This window comes from Brachyhypopomus gauderio, chromosome 14 (assembly GCF_052324685.1).
Source record: "Brachyhypopomus gauderio isolate BG-103 chromosome 14, BGAUD_0.2, whole genome shotgun sequence".
NCBI classification, from domain to species: domain Eukaryota; kingdom Metazoa; phylum Chordata; class Actinopteri; order Gymnotiformes; family Hypopomidae; genus Brachyhypopomus; species Brachyhypopomus gauderio.
Window position 1 is genome coordinate 5989684 of NC_135224.1, and position 21410 is coordinate 6011093.

A 21410-nucleotide genomic window follows, 5' to 3' on the forward strand; every position below is an offset into this window, starting at 1 on the left:
GGCTTGTGACCAGTCCACTTATCAACTATATCTCTTCTGATTGGTTGGCACATTCACGCGACTGCTTGCTGCTAGAATTGTCTACAGCTTGGCATTTTGTTCTGGTCGTAAGCTAGCTGTTCACATTCTACATTTCTGGATCTGCGAGGCAGCCAGCACCTGAGCTGGGGTGAGAAGGTATGTTTCTTCACTGCAAAAAAAAAAATCTTAACAAGTAAAATTAAGTCATTTTAAGGCAATAAATCTGAAAATTGAAATGAAGTCAAGATTGAATGTTGTAGGGGAAAACACAACTCAAAGCAAAACTAAGCTCCAAAATTTATAAATGTACTAGTTCGCCTCAATTGGTGAGAAAAAATGTGCCTCTGTGAGCACTGGGGGCTGGGCACCCCTAAAGACCAGATCCTAAAATCGCCCCTGGTCTACACTATACTGCGGAATTGCTTGACACAAAACATCAGGGGACAACTCACTTCCCTGAGCACTCAAGATAGTCTTTCCACTCATACTGCAATTTTGTGAATGATTTCTAGAGGAAAACACATAACACTAACATGACTGAAATGTCTGAGTGCTGAGGACATCACCCCTTTTTCTTAAGAACAATTAAGAGATATGACTTAGATATGACTTAGTGTTCCTTAGCACTGGCAACCACACAGCCCGACACTTCCTCTTGCTCCGCTCCTTTGTATCTAGATTTAGATGTCTTTGCATTTGCATGCAAACTCATGGAGCTCATCCATACTCCACAAGTAAGCTTCCTCATGTACCTTTACCTGAGGAGGTGGTATTTCTCCAGCATACCTTGGAGCCCCCTTCCCAGGGCAGATCATGGATTGGTTCTACACCATGATCTCTCAGCACCATTCTCATATTGGATGAGGGACCTCTTTGGAAAGGGCCACATCTTTAAGTCTCTCAAAGGTCACTACATAAATGGACTTCCTCTGCCCAACAGTTCTCAATGGAGACCGAACAAAATCAAACTGATCATTACATGACTGATTTATTTCTCCCACAATCTAGAGATTCTGACAATGAAATCTGTAAAACACACCACAGGGGTGGTTTCACCATTACGGACAGATGTAGCTTGTACAACAGGCAGAATGAGCAGCTGTGTTGACCCTTTTGCTTTATTCAATTTTAGGGGCATTACAGTGCAATTACAGTGCAATTTAGGGGCATTACAGTGCAATTGGAACTTCACTCCATGGGAACCACTGAACATGTCCATGCTGAGTTAGACCAGAGGTCTCCCATCAAATCTCAGTTAAAATAATTTATCTTAAGTGTTACTCTTCTCCTTCTAAACTTTACAGAATTCAGTTATAATTCTGCCACTTTTACTTTTTATGCTGCTATTTGAATGCGTGTGAGTTGGAGACTTTCTTTCATTAACAAATTCTGTCCTGCCCTTGGTGTACCCTGCCTTCGCCCGGAGATGCTGGGATTGGCTCCAGCCCCCCCGTGACTCCGGCTAGCAGGATTCAGCGGTTCGGATAATGGGTGGATGGATGTGTAAAAGCACGAGACACACAAACTTTCTCTAGAAAGAAATACCTAAGGTAACACACAGTGCATGGAAAAAAAGTGACATGTACAACTGAGTTTATTTGCTTGGTATAATTATAACACAATCAGTAATGGAAAAAGAAATGCATGATTTTATAAAATGGGTTATATTTTGGTTATACTGGGTCATGTTTTGTATGTATATATTTACATAAAGTGGTCTATAAGACCATCAATATATCTTGTGCAATGAGGCATTAGATCAGGGGTGGCCAACCCGTCAGAGACCAAGAGGCACTTTTTTTACTGTGTTACGGCAAAGAGCCACATCATACATGGGCACACTTGACCATCACCAGGGTTGCCAAGATCACTTGGTGAGATTTGATCTTGTAAATTGTTGACGGTGGTGGCGAGTGTAAATTATTAGTGGGGGGGATGTAAAATGGACACAAATTAAGTATTAAGGAAAAACAAACACAAACTTCGATATAAACATAAGACGTGATATGCTTCAGGACTTTGTCACGTTTGGAGCACACTACGAGCTCTGTTATGTATGCAACTGTTGTTTTCTAAGTAAAAAGTGTATAAACTGCGTTATCAACACTCGTTATAACGCCACTGACCTGCGCTCACCTTTAGGAAGAAGAGAACAAACAGCGGCAGTAGTGTTGAAGCCTCCCTCAGTCGTGTGCGGTGCCTTTGCTGCACCTCGTATGTGGTTTATTACAAAACGTGTGACAGAAGCGTCTCACCAACGAGACTCAAAGCAGTGTCACTTCATGCCACTAATCTCACGTTTTCCACTACGCCGGTTTTAAAAGTGTTAGCGGCTCGCTAGGCTTGTAAACAAACCGCGCACCACGAAGATGTAGCAGTGTGTCGCCCTCAGAGTTGATGAGGTAACCGGGCCACGACACAGACCATTAGTGCAGGTGCGAGCGCGGGCGCTGGGGAGCCGCATGAAACCAGGCAAAGAGCTTGCGAGCCGCAGGTTGGCCACTCCTGCATTAGATCATACATGATTGATAGGTCAATTTACTTAATGTGCTTCAAGTATGCCTATAACAGATGGATAGTGATACATAAAACAAATGACAAAATTCAAAGACAAAAATGGAAATTCTGCATACAAAATATATATATTTTTTCATTCTAATTTACATTAGATATATACCTGAGACATGAATTCCTCCTGAAAGTCAAATTCTGAACACACCCACACTGATAATTCATATACTTATCAAAAAGTCACAACCCAAACTGTTTCAAGTATGGGTTTAACATACAGTTCACAGCATCATCATTGCGTGGCAACCGCTTCATGAAGTCCTTAACGGCATAGACAGATCCTTGGAAGCCCCAGGCCTCTATCATTATATCTATAAGGTCTAGCTTATTCTTTTTTTCCAGTTTACCTCTGGGTATATGCACAAGGTTTGTAGTGTTCGTCATTAAATGCCTGAGCTTCTTCAACTGTTTTTTAGAGAGGTCCTCCAGCAAATTGCACAAAGATGTCTTCCAGTCTTTTTCTGTTAAGAGAACATTTTCTAGGAAACAGAAGATTAGAATTAGGAAAAGGTAACTGCATGGTCATTCATTTCTAAAGTACCTAATTTTTTATTATTGTAATTACCGGTATTTTACACAAGAGGCTGTCAATTTGTGTCAGTTACCTGGTGGAATCTTACCTTCCATTTTTGCTCCCTCCTCAGTTTTGATTTTATTTGCATGATTATCTAAAGTGTCAGAGGTCAGATGAAAATTTCAAGTAGTGTTTCATTAGCTTTCATAGACACTTGAAATGTAACGTTAACCTACTGTAAATGTCATACTAATGGTCATGTTACTGGAATAAGATAATAGCGAATATATTTAATATGAAGACATCATGGTGGATTTGCAAAGTATGTCTGAAACATTGGCTGAAATTCTCATATATATATAAATGTATATATATAAATGTATATATATAAATCACATTTATCTATTCAATTGTTACCCTTCCTAACTGGACAGAAGCCAACATTTAATAAATATCAATTCAAGTGCTTGTTACCATTAACATTGAGAATCACTCTGCGATTCCACCTGGTTCTTAATTGCTTCCCTTTCTCTTGAAGCTTCACTTGGAGTTCAGACACTTCATTACCAATGAACAGCTCAAAGGCTGCGTGGTGGTCTGCATCACCAGCAGCCTGGAAAGTGTATGTCTAGAAAACGGTTAACAGAAGGAAAACATTTATTTATGCTCCTGTAGGTCATACATCAAATATTAGATATTGGGGGAAGGGGGGCAAATATTAGCATGCATCACTGTTATTGTTACCTGTCATTGTTACACTGCATACTTCTAAATTACATCATATCATATTGTACAGTACTGGAGTGTGACGTTGGGTGCACAGGCAAGGACGAGGCACGGAGTCCTACTTCCTTTAGCACGAACGTTTATTTCACACAAATATCACAGACAACGCACGTATAACCTCTAAACATACAGAAACGTGAATGACTCAAACAACGACGAGCACAGGACACTGCACAAACGCACATTAAGTAGACAAACCACATAAACTCCACGTGATAAGACGAGCCACAGGTGAGACGAATTAGCACAAGACGCACCCGCACCCACGGAGATCCACAGACGCAGACGAGTAGACGCAGACAACGTAAACACACGCCCAAAAGGGAGGGGTCGGGGACCGTAACGTGACATGGAGAAACTAGCTTAGTTTTTTTGTGTGGAACCAATTTACAATTTAAATTGTAATTAAATTATAAATTATTATAAATTATTCTTTATTTATATAGGAAAAGTCACGCAAAAATGCTTGCAATCCAAAGGGGTCATAAAGGAAGGATTCATATTAGACTGCAAGATTTCCAAAAGAGCAAAAACAGCATTTGATTTAATAATTTATACATTTCTGCCCTATTCAGTTCAAACATTTGAATATTAATATTAATCTGCTGTGTCACCACACCTTGGGCTGAACCTTACAATGCTTGAGATTAGAAGTCAAGCAGTACTTCCCCTTTTGGGTTAAAATGCAGTCAGAACTGGTTTTGATGGGTGTATATCCTTGTTGCTGTCTTTTTATCTATGAAGATAGAAAAAGTGAAGTAATGCTAAAGATACATAGACAGGAACACATATATCTGAATGCTGATATTAAATACTGATACTGAAGTACCTCACGATGTGAAACAGTTCTGGATAGCAGAAACACCCAGAGTCTCTTTTCTTTTTTATTGATCTGCTCAAGGAAAAGCAGAACTTGTCCTCGGACAGAACGAGTCATAGATCCTTTCCTATGTACTGTCCCATAAGAAGAGAGACCATTAATGTGTACACCCACATGAGTGCATGTCAGGTTCACTGGGGCCAGGATCTGCATGCTGCCGTCATGCATATGAGCCACAGAAATGTCTCCCAAACTGTCGGCTGTTATAAGAGAAAGGGATGCAATTAACACTTTCTTACTTCCTATCATTTTCCTATCAATACATTTATTCGTGTATTTTTTCACCAGAGAATCAAGTTCGACAGAAGAAATGTCAGAATTTACTGACAGAAATCAGTCCTGTTTCAACTGAAAAAAAGACTTTATTGCTGCTGTGGTTCGGAGGACTCTGAAATGTATCAAAAGCCTGAAAATTTGTTGACACTATTAAATCATTCATGTCTTGAAATATGTTATATCGAGATAGAAAAATAAGTTGCTATAGTTAATACCCAATGGACTACCAATGTTGATTCTAACCACAGTTACCAAGGTACAGCAAGTGCTAGTGTATGGTATTTTGATTGATTTTTCAAGCTCTCTGGCTTTTTCCATTTCATGTAAGGTTGTAATTCACCCTGTTTGCTCTGGTTTTCCACACTGGATGCTGGGTTCAACCCTACTTTAGGGTATGCCCCCCCCCCTTACCTGGTTCTTGGTTTTACCTTCTGTTTCACAGTGTGGGAGATAAAGTTGGTAAATTTCTCCCTTAAGGGTTTTTATTTCATAAAGTGGTCCAGCAGGTTTATAGCTGTGTTTGGAAAAACAGTGAATGTCCCAGTTGATCACTTTGTATTCAACAAATCCGCTACCCTTCATGCCAAATATCAGCTGTGTTGATCTGCACTGGAAGTCACCACCAATTTCACACTGAAATCTGTAATAAAAAAAAGCATATAAATGATCCTAAATTACGATCTGATACTTTTCTAAGCAAAGGTAAGACTCCAGAGGTTTTCACATGAATTATATACATAACTGTCCCAGGCAAAATACATTGTGTTGAAGACAGCCTTAGGCTAGGCCAGGTCTAGACCAAGCCTTTGATCAACCAATAGGGTGTGATACTGACATGTGCCTGAGACAAATGTGTGGTCTCCAAACAGGCTTTGACACTGAAACCAGTCTTGAGTAACAAAACTCTAGAATTACATGTACCTTGTGGCCCAATTAAGGTGCCGAAGCTGAAGTATTATAATGTATTACCTGTACATTATGTGGTCATCATGAATATATATATCAGGGTCAAACATGGCCACTGTAGTTATTCTCTGTGGATAGTAATAGTTTATAAACATTGCACATTCAAGACAAAAGCAACAATAAAACTTCTAATGCAATTAGGTTAAATAACATTCAAACAAATATTTGAATATGCAATATATTTCAAAATGTTAAATGGTAAAGGGTTAGCATTTTAATATTCTATACCTTAGTCAAGATCTCAAATGGTGCTTTTGCCACAAACACACACTCAGGATCTTTTGTGACCAAAGACTTTGAAATATTTTCTTCCTCTGCCTGCACACATGTGGGTGTGTTATGGAGAGTTTCTAAGGAGTGAAGAGCAAACCAAAAATTTGTAAAGTTCTGGTATGTGCTCATATTAATTAGTTAAATGAATGGTAATGGTATTTCTGAATGTCCTACCTTGATAGTGCAAGTTCTTAATGAACAGCCTCATGTCTGTGATGAAGTTATTGAAAATGCTGTGGAGAAAGTAAGCAACATCAATCAGTCCGTTCTGTTACTATCACAGCAACCACCATTCAACAACACAAAAAGTCGAATGTTACTCACCGTACAGTCTGTGTGCTAGTTAGAACTGTCTGTAGACGCTGTGCCCCATGATCAGTGATGTCATTGTTACTTAGACTGGTTTAAAAATAAAATCACATGATTAAGGAATGGTCTAAAATACATACGTAACAGTCCATAATTGTCCACTAATAGTTTTGCTTGCAGACATGTTGTCCTGTGTCTGCTGGATCACACTTACTCGAGGAGCAGCACTTTGTGGAGGTGTGGGAGCAACAATTCAAGGCAGCCATCAGTGAGCTGGCAGTGACTGAGGTTGAGATGCGTGAGATCCTCAGAGTGCTCCAGGACCAATCCCAGTGACTCACAGGAATGACAGTCCAGAGAAGTATGACTGAGGTCTATTTCTTTTCCAAGGGCTCTGGAGAGAGCTTTGGTTCTGTTCCAAGAATCTGCTTTCTCAACACACCGAGTCAGCAAGATGAGCTGTAGGAGATGGGGTTTGTCAAGTCTGGGAAAGGAACACAAACCACATTCCTATGTCATGACAGATTCTCCCGTCAGTTTTCCAAAATTTCCAATATTGAATTTTGAAGGTGCACAATTCATGTACCATTAGGGCATTTCTACTAAGAGGTAAAATAAAAATGTGGAATAATTTATTAGCATTAAACTGATTCTTCTGTTGTCCTGGCTACTATGTGGCACTATTACCTTTACAAAGATGATCTTACCTGAGACGCATGTGACTTAGAGCAGGAAACAGTTGCTCTAGTGCACAGTCTTCAGCCTGACAATCAAGCATAATCAAGTCTGTGTCACAGTCTGATAACTGAATGGCAGATGAAATGGACTGACAATCCTTAATGCTGAGAACCATCGGTTCCCTGCTGCCTTGTTCAAGCAGGCCGACCGCGGAGGGCTGGGAGAAATCAAGCTTCTTTTGCAATGCCATCATGAGACTCGTGGCAACCCTCTTCTCCCGTGAAACAGAACAGACATGAAGAAGCTCCACCAGCAAATGCCTGTCGACTCTACAGAAGAATAGTACGCAGTTGTGACATTTATTGCAGTGACCATTGACTATAATACATAAGTGTATTTAAAGCCAAGGGATACTGCATTCACTAGAGGTGTTTAAATGAGATCAAACAGCTCAATTCAGTAAAACAGTAATCTGACTGAGACTCTGAGGATTGCGAATACGTTTAGAAATGTTTGCATTTAACTGAGAGCCATTAGAAACAACCTTTCAAATGTTTGTTTATATAAGAATATTCAAAAGGTAATGGTGTTATTTTATTCTAGAAATATGTAGGCAATAAAATAGAAAAAAAGCATATTTTGATACAAATACAGATGAAAGAACAACCTGAGGTGAGACACTCTGGGCATGAGTAGGAGGATACTTTTGGTTTCTTCCTTTGGGATGGTTGCACCTGAGAGGTCGAGCCTGACGTCATCACTGTAATGGAGGGCAAAGCGCAGAGCACTGCAGTCATATCTGTCCAGCTCTTGGTCACTCAGATGAATCCAGTTGCCCGATGTTTTCAATAAACTTGTCACCAAGTGGCCAGCACGACTTGCATATATCTCCTTTAGAGCATTCTTCACAAACTGGGAGTTGGTTCTGCATAGATAGGAGATTCATTACATGCATTGCATAGCATTTAATCTATTGCATACAATAGTAGTTCTCTTAGGTGATCAAATCCAAACACTCCTACACAGCAGGGCCAGTTAACTACACCAGTCTTTTGAATAGGTCTTGAGGCAGCACCTTCCATCTGTTTAGTTTCTGTTACTAAATATGTCATATGTGTGTCATGTTTGAACCTCACTCATTCATTTTCTTACTTACTCACTGAGATGAATCCTGTGCAACAATTCTAGAAGATCCTGCATGTTTATGGTGGCAAATCTATTCTTCCGAGAATCAAGTGTCAAAGGTATATTGGACGTCTGGAGGAGATATTGTAGTTTGTTCCAAGGCAAGCTGGAGGAGCTCAAGTCTCCACCAACCTTCTCCAAAAAGGACCGAGTAAGGTTGTCATCCTGGGCTTCAGAAACAATCTCAACCAGCTGCTTCATAGTTTCATCAGACATTCTGCCAGACAACAAGAAAGCACATACAATAAATAAGCAAAAAAAAAATCTTAATAACAGATCAATTGAATAAGTATAAATGCACAAGACACAAAGAAAAGTTCAATTATTGTTGCATAGTATTAATAGATACCCAATTATAACAGTAAGACAATTGCCATACTCTAAGTAAAGATAGTAATCAACAGTGTTGTATAAAGTATTAGAGACCAATAATTGAGTAAAAGTACAAGTACTCTATCAAAAAATTGACTTGAGTAGAAGTTGAAGTGTTCTTTAAAAACTTTACTTAAGTAGAAGTTCAGAAGTATTCAGCATTTTTTGTACTTAAGTATTGCAAGTAGTTTATTCTAAAATGTATTGCTCAAGTACTGAAAGTAAAAAGTATTGTATTTTGAATAAATTAAAGAAAGCTGTCAAAGTTTAATTATCAATTGTTTTTTTCAAAGACCACAAACACAAGTGGTCTGTATGTACAAACAAGTTGTCACGGTGAGGCGGCCCCCTACCGGTCGCCTCCGTCCACAGCGGCTGTTGTTGTTTTGTTACATCGTGTGCATCCCTCAGGTGGGCGGAGCCCATGATCTGTCTCACCTGAGGGTCGTTGGTTTGCCTATATATGTCTTGTCTTTGTACCAGTTGACCGCTGGTCCTTATATCCTTATTTTGGATCTATTGCACGGGTTTTTGGTTTGCACACTTTCAATTAAACCATCCCTTTTCCCTGAGACTTGACATGATCACTTCCTTTTTAGTTGCTCACCCTGCCCGTCACAGAATGACCAGCCACCTTTCGGAAGCCGCCAGTCTCTTTTTCTTTCTCCTTCGTTCGTGGTCATGTCTCATAGTAAGTGTTTGTCTGCGTGGTGTTTTGTGAAGAGTTCCGCCGTGCTTTTGTGTTGTGTTTGTGGCACGGCAAGGACCAGGGTTGTCTGCCCTGGGAAAACTCTTCGTGTCTGTTGTCTGTTTGTTTTGAAGAGTTCCACCGTGCGTTCTTGTTTGTGGCACGGCGAGGACCAGGGCGTCTTCCCTGGGAAGACTCTTCTTGTTTTGTGTGGGTTAAAATGTGTGTACTGGTTAACGGACGTGAGGATCAGTATGCGTGCTCGTTGTGTTTATTGTTAAATGTTTTATGTGTGACGCGCATGCCGCTCCTCACCGTCGCCTCGCTCCCCATTTTGTCTTGTGTTTCATGTGGGGAGCGACTGCGATCATGAGCGGCGCGTCACTGTGTGTGTACTGTATATGTAGAGTGCGCATGTGTGGGTCCCGTCTGTTTGTGTGTACACCGTTTTTGTTTGTCTAGTATTAGCATGTGTGTTTTGTCCTAGCGTGTTGTCAACTGTTTACATGTAATTCCACGCATGCTCCTCCCCTTAAATGTGTGTTTGGGGGGGGGGGACCGGCTGTGGTCCCATGCCACGGGTGTGGGACGGAGGGCGTCGCTCCCGAGGGAGTAGGGTAGGGTAGGGCGCGTTTGTGTTTTGTGTTTGTGTGTGAGGTTGTGTTTTCTGTGCAGGTGCTTCTCCTTGGCGGTGTTCCTGGACCTTCTGGGGATCTCCACCTGGCAGGAGCCCCTTGTGTTGTGGGGTGACCGGAGCCCGGTCATAAAGAGCCCCTCCCTAGAGGGCTGGGGCCCCCGGATGTTTGGGGACCATGGGGCTCCGGTCTGAAACGCTCCTGCTGAAGATGGAGATCCTCCCTCCTGCCCGGGGTGACCAGGGGGCCCTTGGGGCTGCTCCCCAGCCCGCATCGGGGGTGCTCTGGGCCTCGGTCTCTGGCGCTCCTGGGTTGGGTGGAGGAGTCCACCTTGCGATGAGGGGCCCCGGGAGGGGTTGGCTCCCCAGGAGGCTGGGGTCACCCCTAGCAGAAGGCAGGGGTCAGCTCTGGGAGGAGGTAGGTCCAGGAGGTGAAGTAGCCACGCCTTGGAGAGGTAGCTTGCACACACACACATACACGAGGGACGAGAAAGGAGCCGTAGCTCCTCGTCCTCACACCTGTGGGGCTCACCGGCTGAAGGCTGGTTAGGGCGTGAGGGCCCTGCGACCGACCGGGGCGTGGTTTTGTGTTATTAACGGCCCAGTCGGTCCAGGGTCCCGCCCAGGGAGGTGAGCTGAGTAATGTTGTAAGTTTTGTGTTTCAGCTCCCGGACTGCAGGAGGTGTGTCCCTGCCTTCCTGCCCCTTCATGTTTTGTGTGCAGCCGCTGTGCCACACACCCAGTGGAGGGGAGTGCGGCTTGGTGGGGGGGTCTGTCACGGCGAGGCGGCCCCCTACCGGTCGCCTCCGTCCACAGCGGCTGTTGTTGTTTTGTTACGTTGTGTGCGTCCCTCAGGTGGGCGGAGCCCATGATCCGTCTCACCTGAGGGCCTATATATGTCTTGTCTTTGTACCAGTTGACCGCTGGTCATTATATCCTTATTTTGGTTCTATTGCACGGGTTTTTGGTTTGCACACTTTCAATTAAACCATCCTTTTTCCCTGAGACTTGGCGTGATCGCTTCCTTTTTAGTTGCTCACCCTGCCCGTCACACAAGTAGCAACTTTAAAAACTAGGCTTAGGGTGAGGGTGAGCCTATTACACTGTGGTTACCCCCAATAAATGCCCTTACCCTAAAAAAACACTACACTACTACATGCATGATTAGTCAGCATGAAAAGAGACACGGCTTACTGTTTCTAAAAACACAACTCAGCGTGACGTCGCCTTTATGATTGCCAGCTAATGTTAAGTGAATACTGCAGCACGTCATGAACATAATTAGGTTAGTTAGCTAAGATATCTAACCTAACTAGCACTTACTGACAACTCAAGCAGGAGTGTCTTCTGTGCGTTATATTTATAACTTACATTGATGTGGGGTGGTCTTCTTCCTCACCCTCACCGCCACGATCACTCGATGTTGAAGGTGTGGAAGGAGCCAATATATGTACATTTAAAAAAGCTTATTATGCAGCACTTATGCTGCTCTTCTACTGTTACCAAACATGGTACCATCTCTTTTAATGAGATAAAAAGTGAATTATTTGGAATAATTTCGAGTATATGTGTATTTGTATAAATATGTAAATTAAGCTGAAGGTGATGGAAAATACTGAAAATGGACCTTCAAAGTGCCGTACAAGTGCATGAATTCCACCTTGTAACTTCGCACGCACAAAAATTGAGAGGTGCACAACCTTGCAACACGACCGCACGCGTGGCCAATGCGCATGGGGGTAGCCACCGTGATTGCGTCATTTTTGCTGTGCGGACCCTTGCGGCAGTCACGACGTGTCAAGTGAACCTAGATTACGAAGCTCAAGTGTTTAGTGAAGGCAGCAGCAGAGTAAACGAGACGCGACCGGAGTATGTGCAGTTTTCTCATGAGACAGTCTGATCGCTTGACCCGGTGACAGCGCCAACTATACAGCACGTAAAAAATGTATCAGAGTAAAAGTATTAAACTGATGGAAAATATGTAGTGAAGTAAAAGTGGAAGTAGGAGAAAAAAATAATACTCCAGTAAAGTACAGATACAGCATTTTAGTACTTAAGTACAGTAGTGAAGTAGTTCTACTTCGTTATTATACAAATCTGGTAATCAAAGACATATAACTCAGTTTACCCAAAACTACAATTCAAGCAATCTATTGATATTGTTTTATAGTTGAGATGTTGCAATTTTGACTCATCTTCAGTATTCAAACTTTGCAGACTGACCTAACAGAGAAGGGTCTATCCAAGCACATCAGTGAGATAAGGAATTGGCCCTCCACATGGATTTCAGAAAGATCCAAGCATCTGACAGTCCAAACTCGCAAAATTGATGCCAAACTGCCAATCAGATTACATATCCTCCTTTCCTTTGAACATGGATCATTGGGCTCCAGAGAAAGATCTTCAATAGTAACTGATCTTTGACTCATCAGTCTTACCATCTTTGAAACTTTCAATGCTGCATATTCATTCAACCTATATACATAACACAAACAAGTAGGTAAGATTGTCACACTTCAACTGCAAATTCAAGAAAACAACAACAAAAACCATAAACCGCACCTTAACTTCTGAAACCTATTCAACTCTGAAAATAGAACATTAATTCCTTGGCATGAGACACTTTCTGGAATTAGACAGACGGAGAGGCTTTTTTCTGGACTTGTCCGGCTGAGCACCCTTCCCACTGTTTTGCAAATGCGCCTGGGTAACATTTGCTTTAATGTTACAGAGAAGTTCAATGGTTTTAGAAGCCCTGCAACCTTCTCGGGGTTCCAGTTCTGGACAGCAGAAAGGACCTCACATAAAGTCTGGAAAAAACGCTCACTGCAACTAGATGGGCCAAAAACAAAGAGAGTTTGTAAATCCGTAAAGAAAAGAAACCTATAACATCAGTACACTGTCGTGTTTATTTTAATGAATATATAATTGGGCAAAAGTTGTTTTGTTTTCTTACGTGAGCTGCGACATATGAGGTGCACATTCCACAATGTTCTTCAGTTCACTCTCGTCAATTGACCAGCCTCTGAGCTCCACTGGTCTCTTCACGGATTGGAGTTGCATGGTCAGATGCAGCAAAGACGTCACTCCTTTAGAGAGGTCTAGTACCCACACAGCAGGGGCAGTCTGGTAAATGGGCATCAGTGCAGGTAGGACACTTTTTCCTGTTTGAGACTCGTACTCCCTCACATATGAATACAGGTCCAACAAGAAGCCACTCTGAATCTCCCCTGTACCATCAGCAAATGGAAAGGTCGTGTAGCAGCACACCAGCAACAATGACTTCAGGATTTCACCTCCATCTTCTGATGCCAAAATGAAAAGTTCAACTAGGAGTTTCACTGCACCTCTTATGTTATTTTCCAGGATGAGGCTCAGGTAATTAAATCTGCACCAACAGAAAACATTCTAGATAAGTTTACAATATTATTTACAATTATTTATATAAAGCTTTTCACATCACATGAAAAATCTGTGGCAGAGCAAAGTGCAAGCCATTTAAAGCAAACAAACTATTTAATGAAATACTAAGCTGATGAACTAAGCAAAATGACCTCACTACTTGCTTTCTTTGCTTGTCTTTCTTTGCTTAGTTATACACATGTTTATTTCCTTTGTGTGTATTGGAACAACATCTACAAAACAGAAAGAAAAAGTTTGTTTTGCTGCATCTGGCACGGGTTTCCAAGGTAGGGCTGAACGACTTTGGAAAATAATCTAATTGCAATTTTTTATCTATAAATTGCGATTGCGATTTAAAATCGCGATATTTTCCCACTGTTTTCAGGAAACTGTTTCGGCATTTTTTATACAGCTCAGATACAGGGTTGCCAACTTTTCAAGATCGCTTGGAGTGAGACTTGAACCTGGAGTGGGTGGCGAACGTAATTTGTTGTTGGGGGGGGGGAATGGACTAAATTTAATTTATATCGTGATCGATCGATCGCCTGTGGTTGGAACCAGAGCGAACTAGTAACTTTTTAGTCTAAAGCCTGGTTTATACTTGACGCGAGGGTCCGCGCAGCGAAAATGACGTAATCCCTGTGGCTCCGCCCGTGCGCGAGGGCCTCGCGCGCTGTCCGTTCGCGAGGTCGTGCACCTCTCGAATTTTGTAACTTCGCGCGCGCCGCGTTTCAGCGCGATGGACAAAGTCATGTTTGCCCGGTTCATACACCTTCACAAGGTGGAATTAAAGCACTTGTACGGCACTTTCAAGGTCCATTTCAATATTTCCCAGCACGATAAACTTAATTAAGTTAAATATTTATACATATACTCGAAATGAATCGAAATAATTCGCTTTTTTATCACATTATTTAATGGTTGTTTATTTTCAAAATGCCCAATCTTAACGTCTTCACGTTCTCTCATGTTTCGTCCTGGAATTACAAGAGGAACGTATCGTTTCGGACAACACTGCAAAGCCATATTTACACTGCAGTGACGCTCGCGAAAGTATAAACACCTACACCGCTCGCGCAGGGTCGCGCGAGGTGGGCGGAGTCGCGCGCTACGGTCGCTCGCGAAAGTATAAACCAGGCTTAAGACGCTCAATGCGTGAGAGTTGCCAACCCTGCAGGTATAGCAACTTGGCTAAAATATGTGCGTGAGGGCATTTGGTAGCGCATATCCAGTGTGTTTAACAAAGCCATGAAGCTGGGCTTTTTCACTATATTAACGGACATCATGTCTTTCACTATAAACTCCGTTACTGCCCGAGTTATTTCAGCATGCCCCTTCGAATTATATCCATAAGGAGTTACACTTTCAAACAGTTCGGTCAGTGAACCCTGTCTGCTGGACCGCGGTCAAGCTATCCGCGCTTTTGCGATTCATCCGTGCTTTAAATCTTATTGCGCCTATATGCGTGATTTTACGGTATTTCGCTGCTCACCGCATACTAAAGCTGTATAAGCGCAGAGAAACACTTGCGTATTTGAAGACGCAGCACTGGTCGTTGGCATTTTAGCCTTACAAATATCATACGAGGCTTTGTGGTGTTTTTTTTATGCTGAAGAAGGTTTGTAGTGTTACCTCACGTCATAGCAACAGTAGCAAGACACGTTTTGCAGGGTACCTGACGTTGAGCAGCATCTTTTTAAAAGCCAAAGTAATTTCACACAACTGATGTGCTGCCCCTCTTTTGTATTAGACTTTCAGTTGTGTCAGCTTCTGTCGAGCCTGAAGCCATTGTGCAACAAGTTAAAGTGCGCTGTGTTAACTTCACTTCTGCACCTCCCTGCCTCCTGCTCGGGTTTGCTCCGTTCGTCCTCGGCTCGCTCCCCCAAGTCACGTGACCAGTTTAAATCGCAGCCTGTGCGATTAGAGAATCGCATTTTAAAATATCGCGAGATTATCGCAAATGCAATTAATCGTTCAGCCCTATTCCAAGGCATCATGAAATCTCAAGATTGCTAAAAGATTTTGGGTCACAGTGTAGTGCCCAGTGTCAGAAAGCTGGGCTTGTGTCCTAGGTCATGGGTCTTCAAGCAGGATAATGACCCCAAACATACTTCAAAAAGCATCCCAAAATGTACGGAAACAAAGCACTGGAGAGTTCTCAACTGGCCAGCAATGAGTCTGAATCTAAATCCCATTGAACACCTGTGGAGAGATCCTAAAATTGCTGTTGGGAGAAGGAACCCTTCAAAGATGAGAGACCTGGAGCAGTTTGCAGAAGAAGGAGTGGTCTGGATTCCAGTTGAGAGGTGCAAGAAGCTTGATGATGGTTATAGGAAGTGATTTATTTCAGTTATTTTTTACTAAAGGGTGTGCAACCAAATATTAAGTTGAGGGTGCCAGAAATTTTGTCCAGCCCATTTTTGCAGTTTTGCATGAAATTATATAATGTTTGGCTTGGCTTTTTTTCTGTTTTTTTATGTGTTGTTCCAATACACATACAATATACCGTGTATAACAAAGCATGTGTAATTGCAATAAATTACTGGGATAAATACTTCAGGGGTGCCAACAATTTCAGTCAAGACTGTATACGTAAGTATATAATTAAATAAAAACCAAATGCTGAATGCTGAAACGTCCTTTGTAATTATAGATTAGGTAGCATGAAAAGAGTGGTAAACATATTTACTATATTATCAAATATAACTTTTTTTTATAAAGATAAATATAACATCTATTTAATTATATATGTCTTAACCTTAGTTGTGAAACAAATGGCAGACACTGAAGAAAGCATTTCAGGGAAGTTGTGTCATAAGACCAGCCTCTTAGCTCTACTGGCTTCTTCACTGCTTGGAGTTGCATGGTCAGATGTAGCAAAGACATCACTCCTTTAGAGAGGTCTAGTACCCACACAGCAGGGGCAGTCTGGTAAATGGGCATCAGTGCAGGTAGGACACTTTTTCCTGTTTGAAACTCGTACGCCTTCACTTTGGAGTGCAAATCTAACAAGAAGGCACTCTGACTCTCGCCTGCATCATCAGCAAAGGGGAAGGTGGGATAGGAGCACACTGAGCAGAGCATCCTCAACGTGGCCTCTCCTTCCTCCACCGCACAACGGAACAGGTCCAAGACGACATTAGCAGCATCTTGTCTGCAGGAACCATATCTGTCCAACAGCTCTTCTAATCTGATTAGGGAAATAATAAAAGCAGACATTTGTTTAAATTTAAATCTTAATTTATGTTCTTGATATAGATGGTTTGCTTGCTGAACCTTCTTAAGTGGTTAAAAAAATTGCTATTATACTTCATTGCTTGCAGCTAAACCCAATATTATATCTCTTATTATACTGATATAGTGCATGTGTTCACACTTCAATTTTGATTTTGTGAAACTCTTTTCACTCACCTCCCTGCTAGCATCCTCAACACAGCACAACTTAATTAAAACTGCAGCCAGGGTCATCACACAGAGATTTGTATAGATTACCCTCATTCTGATTAGACTGCATACCTGACTCTTCACACAGAACATATTTCAAAATGCAATGACAACTTCACGCTTTACTCTGCATTTTTCTTCTTTATGTACCTAATGTTTGGTATATTATTTATTTATTGCTTGTATGTTTTGACCCTGTATAAAGTGACTATGGGTCTTTTAAGAGACTGCATTTAACTTACTATGTCATACTTAATGAAAACAATTATCCAAAAATTCACCAAAATTAATAATTACTTTACTGTCCATGTTTTGATGCTTTAAAAAATAATAAAAAACAACAAATAGCAAAAGGGTAATAACAATGATGATATGTAGAAGGATCACCTGAGTTGGACCACACATGGCAGACACTGCAGAAAATGAGCCAGGTCTGTTTTGTTTGAAGTGCCCAACAGTTCTACTGGTTTCTTCACTGCTTGGAGTTGCATGGTCAGATGCAGCAAAGATGTCACTCCTTTAGAGAGGTCTAGTACCCACACAGCAGGGGCAGTCTGGTAAATGGGCATCAGTGCAGGTAGGACACTTTTCCCTGTTTGAGACTCGTACTCCCTCACATATGAATACAGGTCCAACAAGAAGTCACTCTGAATCTCCCCCATGTCAACAGCAAAGGGAAAGGTTGAGTAGCAGCAAACCGTAGACAGCATTTTCAGGGATTTATCATCTCCACTTTCTGATGCACAAATGAAAAGATCTACAAGGAGCTTGATAGCTGCTTTTGTGTCATCTTCCTGAATGTAAATATAGTCATTGAACCTGTTATAAAAAGGCAGAAATGTTAAAGAAATTATTTTATGCAAGCACAGGACAACAATGTAGTTTCAGCCATTCTGTCATTCAGCTTATATCTTACCTCACTTGAGCTACATAAGGTAGACACTGTAGAAAAATCTTAAGTTCATACTCTTCTTGTGACAACAAAAGTTCGACTCTTTGCTTTACTCCTTGCAATTTTAGTAATTCGACAAGGTAAAACGTATTTCTTTGTGAGAGGTCCAGAACCCAATAAGTGGGCCATGCTTGGAATACTGGCTTCAACTTCTCCAAAATCCCCATCTGTTTAGCATGCAGGTAAAGTGTGCTTATGAAACTGCTTTGCTCAGAAGGAGAACGTGAGCATAAATGCTTGTTAATTGACAGCAGTTGTTGAACACACATTTGCCTTGTTTCCATTTCATATAGTGCTCCTTGCAAGAAGAGATCTAGGTGAAACGAGTCCACTGCAGAGTTCCACGCATCCGAGGATCTTCTTGGATAATCAGGTGTGATGATCCTAGAGTGTAATGAAATCAATAAAACTCTACTTAGTAGAGTATTCATTTCAGTCACTGTTGTGTAGGCCTACAAGTTATTACCTGAAGCCAGTAAATGGTTTATTACATATCAGTAATTCTATGGGGTATTATGAAGAGGAAGATGCAATACACCAGACCCAACAATGCAGAGGAGCTGAAGGCCACTATCAGAGCATCCAGGGTTCTCATAACACCTGAGCAGGGCCACAGACTGATGGACTCCACGCCACACTGCACTGCTGCAGTAACTCAGGCAAAAGGACCCACAACTAAGTAGTTAGCACTGTACATGTTCATACTTTTCAGAATGCTTTTTAAGTGGTCTTAAGTAGTGTTCTAATTCTCTGAGTTTGGGGTTTTCATTAGTTGTCAGTTATAATCATCAAATTAAAAGAAATATTTGAACACTTGAAATAGACTGGCGACCTGCCCGTTATGTATCCTGCCTTTGCCTGGTGACCCCCAAAACAAATACACGTGGAAAACCGAAAACAAGGAAGTGAGTACAAAAAGAGAAGATTGCACTGCGCTTGGAGTGTTGGAGATGTGTGTGACAGAATGTCCATCACCATACCTGATCTCTGCAATGTTGTGCAAACTTCCATAAATGTTTTTCAGCAGGGAGTTTGCTACATTTTTCTTCGTATCCAAATGCAAGCATAATTTGACTTTGTTTTGTCTTCTCCCATTTAACACTATATTACTTGCACTGTGAAACATATTCATGTCTCTTTGGTCTTGTTCAGAAAGATGCATCTCAAATCCAAACAATCTCAGCAAGCTCTCAAAATCAGTCTCTGATTCTTGAAGTGCCACTCTCCATATTTGGGACTGCATTGAAGAGGAAGACAGCCTATGAAATAAATCAAATCTGACAGTTCATACAAACATTTTGTGTAGGGGACATGTAAGATATCATAACATTAAGTGAAGCCTCATACTGTCAAGAGCCTTGAACATAATGCAACAAAACTTTTGAAAATATGATTACTGATGTTATACTGTACCTCATGTATAGTACTTGGTAGATTTTAATGAACTCTTAGCTATTTTTAAAAATAACCAGAAAATATTTGTACCTGAGACTCTTCAAATTTGTCAAAGAACCAAGGATCAGCTTTATCCCAGTATCTGCGATGGTGCAGTTCATCAAGTTAAGCTGGATTGTCTGGCTACTGGATTTGCTTATTACATAGGACAAAGCACAGCACTGATGTGGATCCAGAGGTTGGTCATTCAGATCTAGTGTATATTCCACTTTTTGCAGGAAGCTCCGACATGCTTCAGGTGTCTGATATTCATAAAGGCACTGACATACATAGAGGACATTTTCAACCTCTACATCTGCATTTGGATCATCTTCTTCCCCTGAATAGAGGAATGCATTCATGATATCTTGAAAGTATTTGGTAGAGATCAATCTTATCTCATCAGGTATGACCAGACTTTTCAAACTGGCTTCAGTTTTCTGAGACAAGAGCCCACAGAGGAAAATGACAACATACTTCAGGTATGTCCCTTCTTCTTTCTGGCTTTGTTTGAGTAGCTCCCCAATTTCATGAGGAGTCATGAGTAAATAGAGTGCTGACCAAAACTCTTGCATTGTGTTGTGTAGAAACACAAAAGCTGTCTGGGAGGATGATGAGCTCCCTTCCAATGTCACTTGTGTCAAAAAACCATGCAGCACCGTGTCTGTTTTGCTAATTTCTGCCAAGTTGACTGTTTTGGACATTAGTGCCTTATAGGAACTTGATGCTAAAAACAATATATTGTCCTTTCTGTCTTTTATGTATTCATCCAGATTTTCCATTTTCCTGTCCCTGTGCAGGGCAATGCAATGAAGAAAGATGTGCACATACAATTCAGTAATTGTACAGGGCTGATAATCGGCTTCTGATGGGCTGAGCAATATGCAGGCAGTTACAATGAAGGCATACATAGGGACATGACACAGACTTAACAGCTGCAGATTATTCAAAGCACTGATATTGGTCATCTGTTTATCATTTATTCCAAGCATCCACTGAAAGTAGGCCCGGATAGAGGTTTCACTGAAGCCTTGAACCTCAACTCTGAAAGATGTCCAGTCTGACAGATCACCTGCATCATCTGCCTCTGGCCTGCAAGTGATCAAAATCTTTGCATCATTTAAGATTTCTTTCTTCATGATTTTCTCGATCACAGAGCCAGTAACAAAGTTCATGATGCCATCAAAAATAATTACAACATTTTCAGAGTTTTCTTCTATGTCTTTCCACACTGTGTCATCATCCTCCTCTGGCTTAAGATACTTGTTAAAAAGGAAGCAACTTAAAGGTTCACTTTTGGTTGACTGTGATAAAAACCTAATTAATGGTTCATCAAAATAAAACATATAGCTCACTTGACTGTGTTCTCCATGTGCCCAAATCCTCAATATCTCCTGAACTACTGTTGTTTTCCCAATGCCTGGTTTCCCAACGAGCAGGATTATCTTCTCTTTGCTTATAAGCAAATCATGTGGTGACAGTCTTCTCTTGTCTGTAGGGATGTATGTCTTCAGCTTTTTTGTCCTGTTTTTTTTTTTGTAGCCCTTGATTTTAGTGTGAGGCATCACACTCACGTCGTTGTTCAGAACTAGTGGTATGTACTTAAAAGATTTCTCTTTCGCCTTGTGCTTAAGCACATTCATGCTTTGCTTCCACTTTTCATGAAGAATTTCCGTTGCTTTCATTTTAAGTTGTTTCTCATATTTTGAACAAGGCCCTGAGCCTGAAAGAAAAAAACAGATCACTGATCACTGACACTGACTTTATCTGTACAGATATCAGCAGTGCTCTAAATAAACTTGATACAATTATTAAAATTTATCAAATTAATAATGAACCACATGAAGCTGACCACAAATCCTCCACAAACATGCATAAGTGTTATATTGTATTTACTTACTATAATTTCTTTATTTTCTTGATTAGTTGTTTCTGAATGTTGCCTGAATGTTTGTTTGTTTGTTTAGTATATATCTAGTTTAGTATATATAAAAAGCAAGAAAAACACAAGATGCAACTTTTTAA

The 21410-nt window shown here is 41.1% G+C and overlaps 1 protein-coding gene across 6 annotated transcripts in view; it reads right to left on the reverse strand.

Moving 5' to 3' along the window:
* Positions 1-1597: 1597 nt before the first annotated feature.
* Positions 1598-21410, reverse strand: part of LOC143474746 (uncharacterized) — a 30790-nt gene continuing 10977 nt past the window's right edge. Inside the window, exons 1-23 of one of the 6 annotated variants that reach the window (XM_076972317.1) lie at positions 20741-20905; positions 19437-20477; positions 18932-19210; positions 17916-18335; positions 17387-17818; positions 16314-16745; positions 13110-13541; positions 12716-12985; positions 12377-12628; positions 8431-8676; positions 7942-8199; positions 7304-7603; positions 6811-7080; positions 6612-6686; positions 6462-6520; positions 6243-6364; positions 6018-6082; positions 5477-5688; positions 4722-4972; positions 4512-4628; positions 3581-3734; positions 3213-3260; positions 1598-3071 (exon numbers count right to left, since the gene is read on the reverse strand). In XM_076972317.1, coding sequence (XP_076828432.1) covers positions 2773-3071; positions 3213-3260; positions 3581-3734; positions 4512-4628; positions 4722-4972; positions 5477-5688; positions 6018-6082; positions 6243-6364; positions 6462-6520; positions 6612-6686; positions 6811-7080; positions 7304-7603; positions 7942-8199; positions 8431-8676; positions 12377-12628; positions 12716-12985; positions 13110-13541; positions 16314-16745; positions 17387-17818; positions 17916-18335; positions 18932-19210; positions 19437-20477; positions 20741-20757 — 6051 coding nt within the window. In that variant the 5' untranslated portion in view covers positions 20758-20905 and the 3' untranslated portion in view covers positions 1598-2772. Of the gene's footprint in view, positions 3072-3212; positions 3261-3580; positions 3735-4511; positions 4629-4721; positions 4973-5459; positions 5689-6017; positions 6083-6242; positions 6365-6461; positions 6521-6611; positions 6687-6810; positions 7081-7303; positions 7604-7941; positions 8200-8430; positions 8677-12376; positions 12629-12715; positions 12986-13109; positions 13542-16313; positions 16746-17386; positions 17819-17915; positions 18336-18931; positions 19211-19436; positions 21109-21410 lie in introns of those variants that run through there. The other 5 variants (XM_076972314.1, XM_076972318.1, XR_013120849.1 and 2 more) reach the window with 5 other exon arrangements.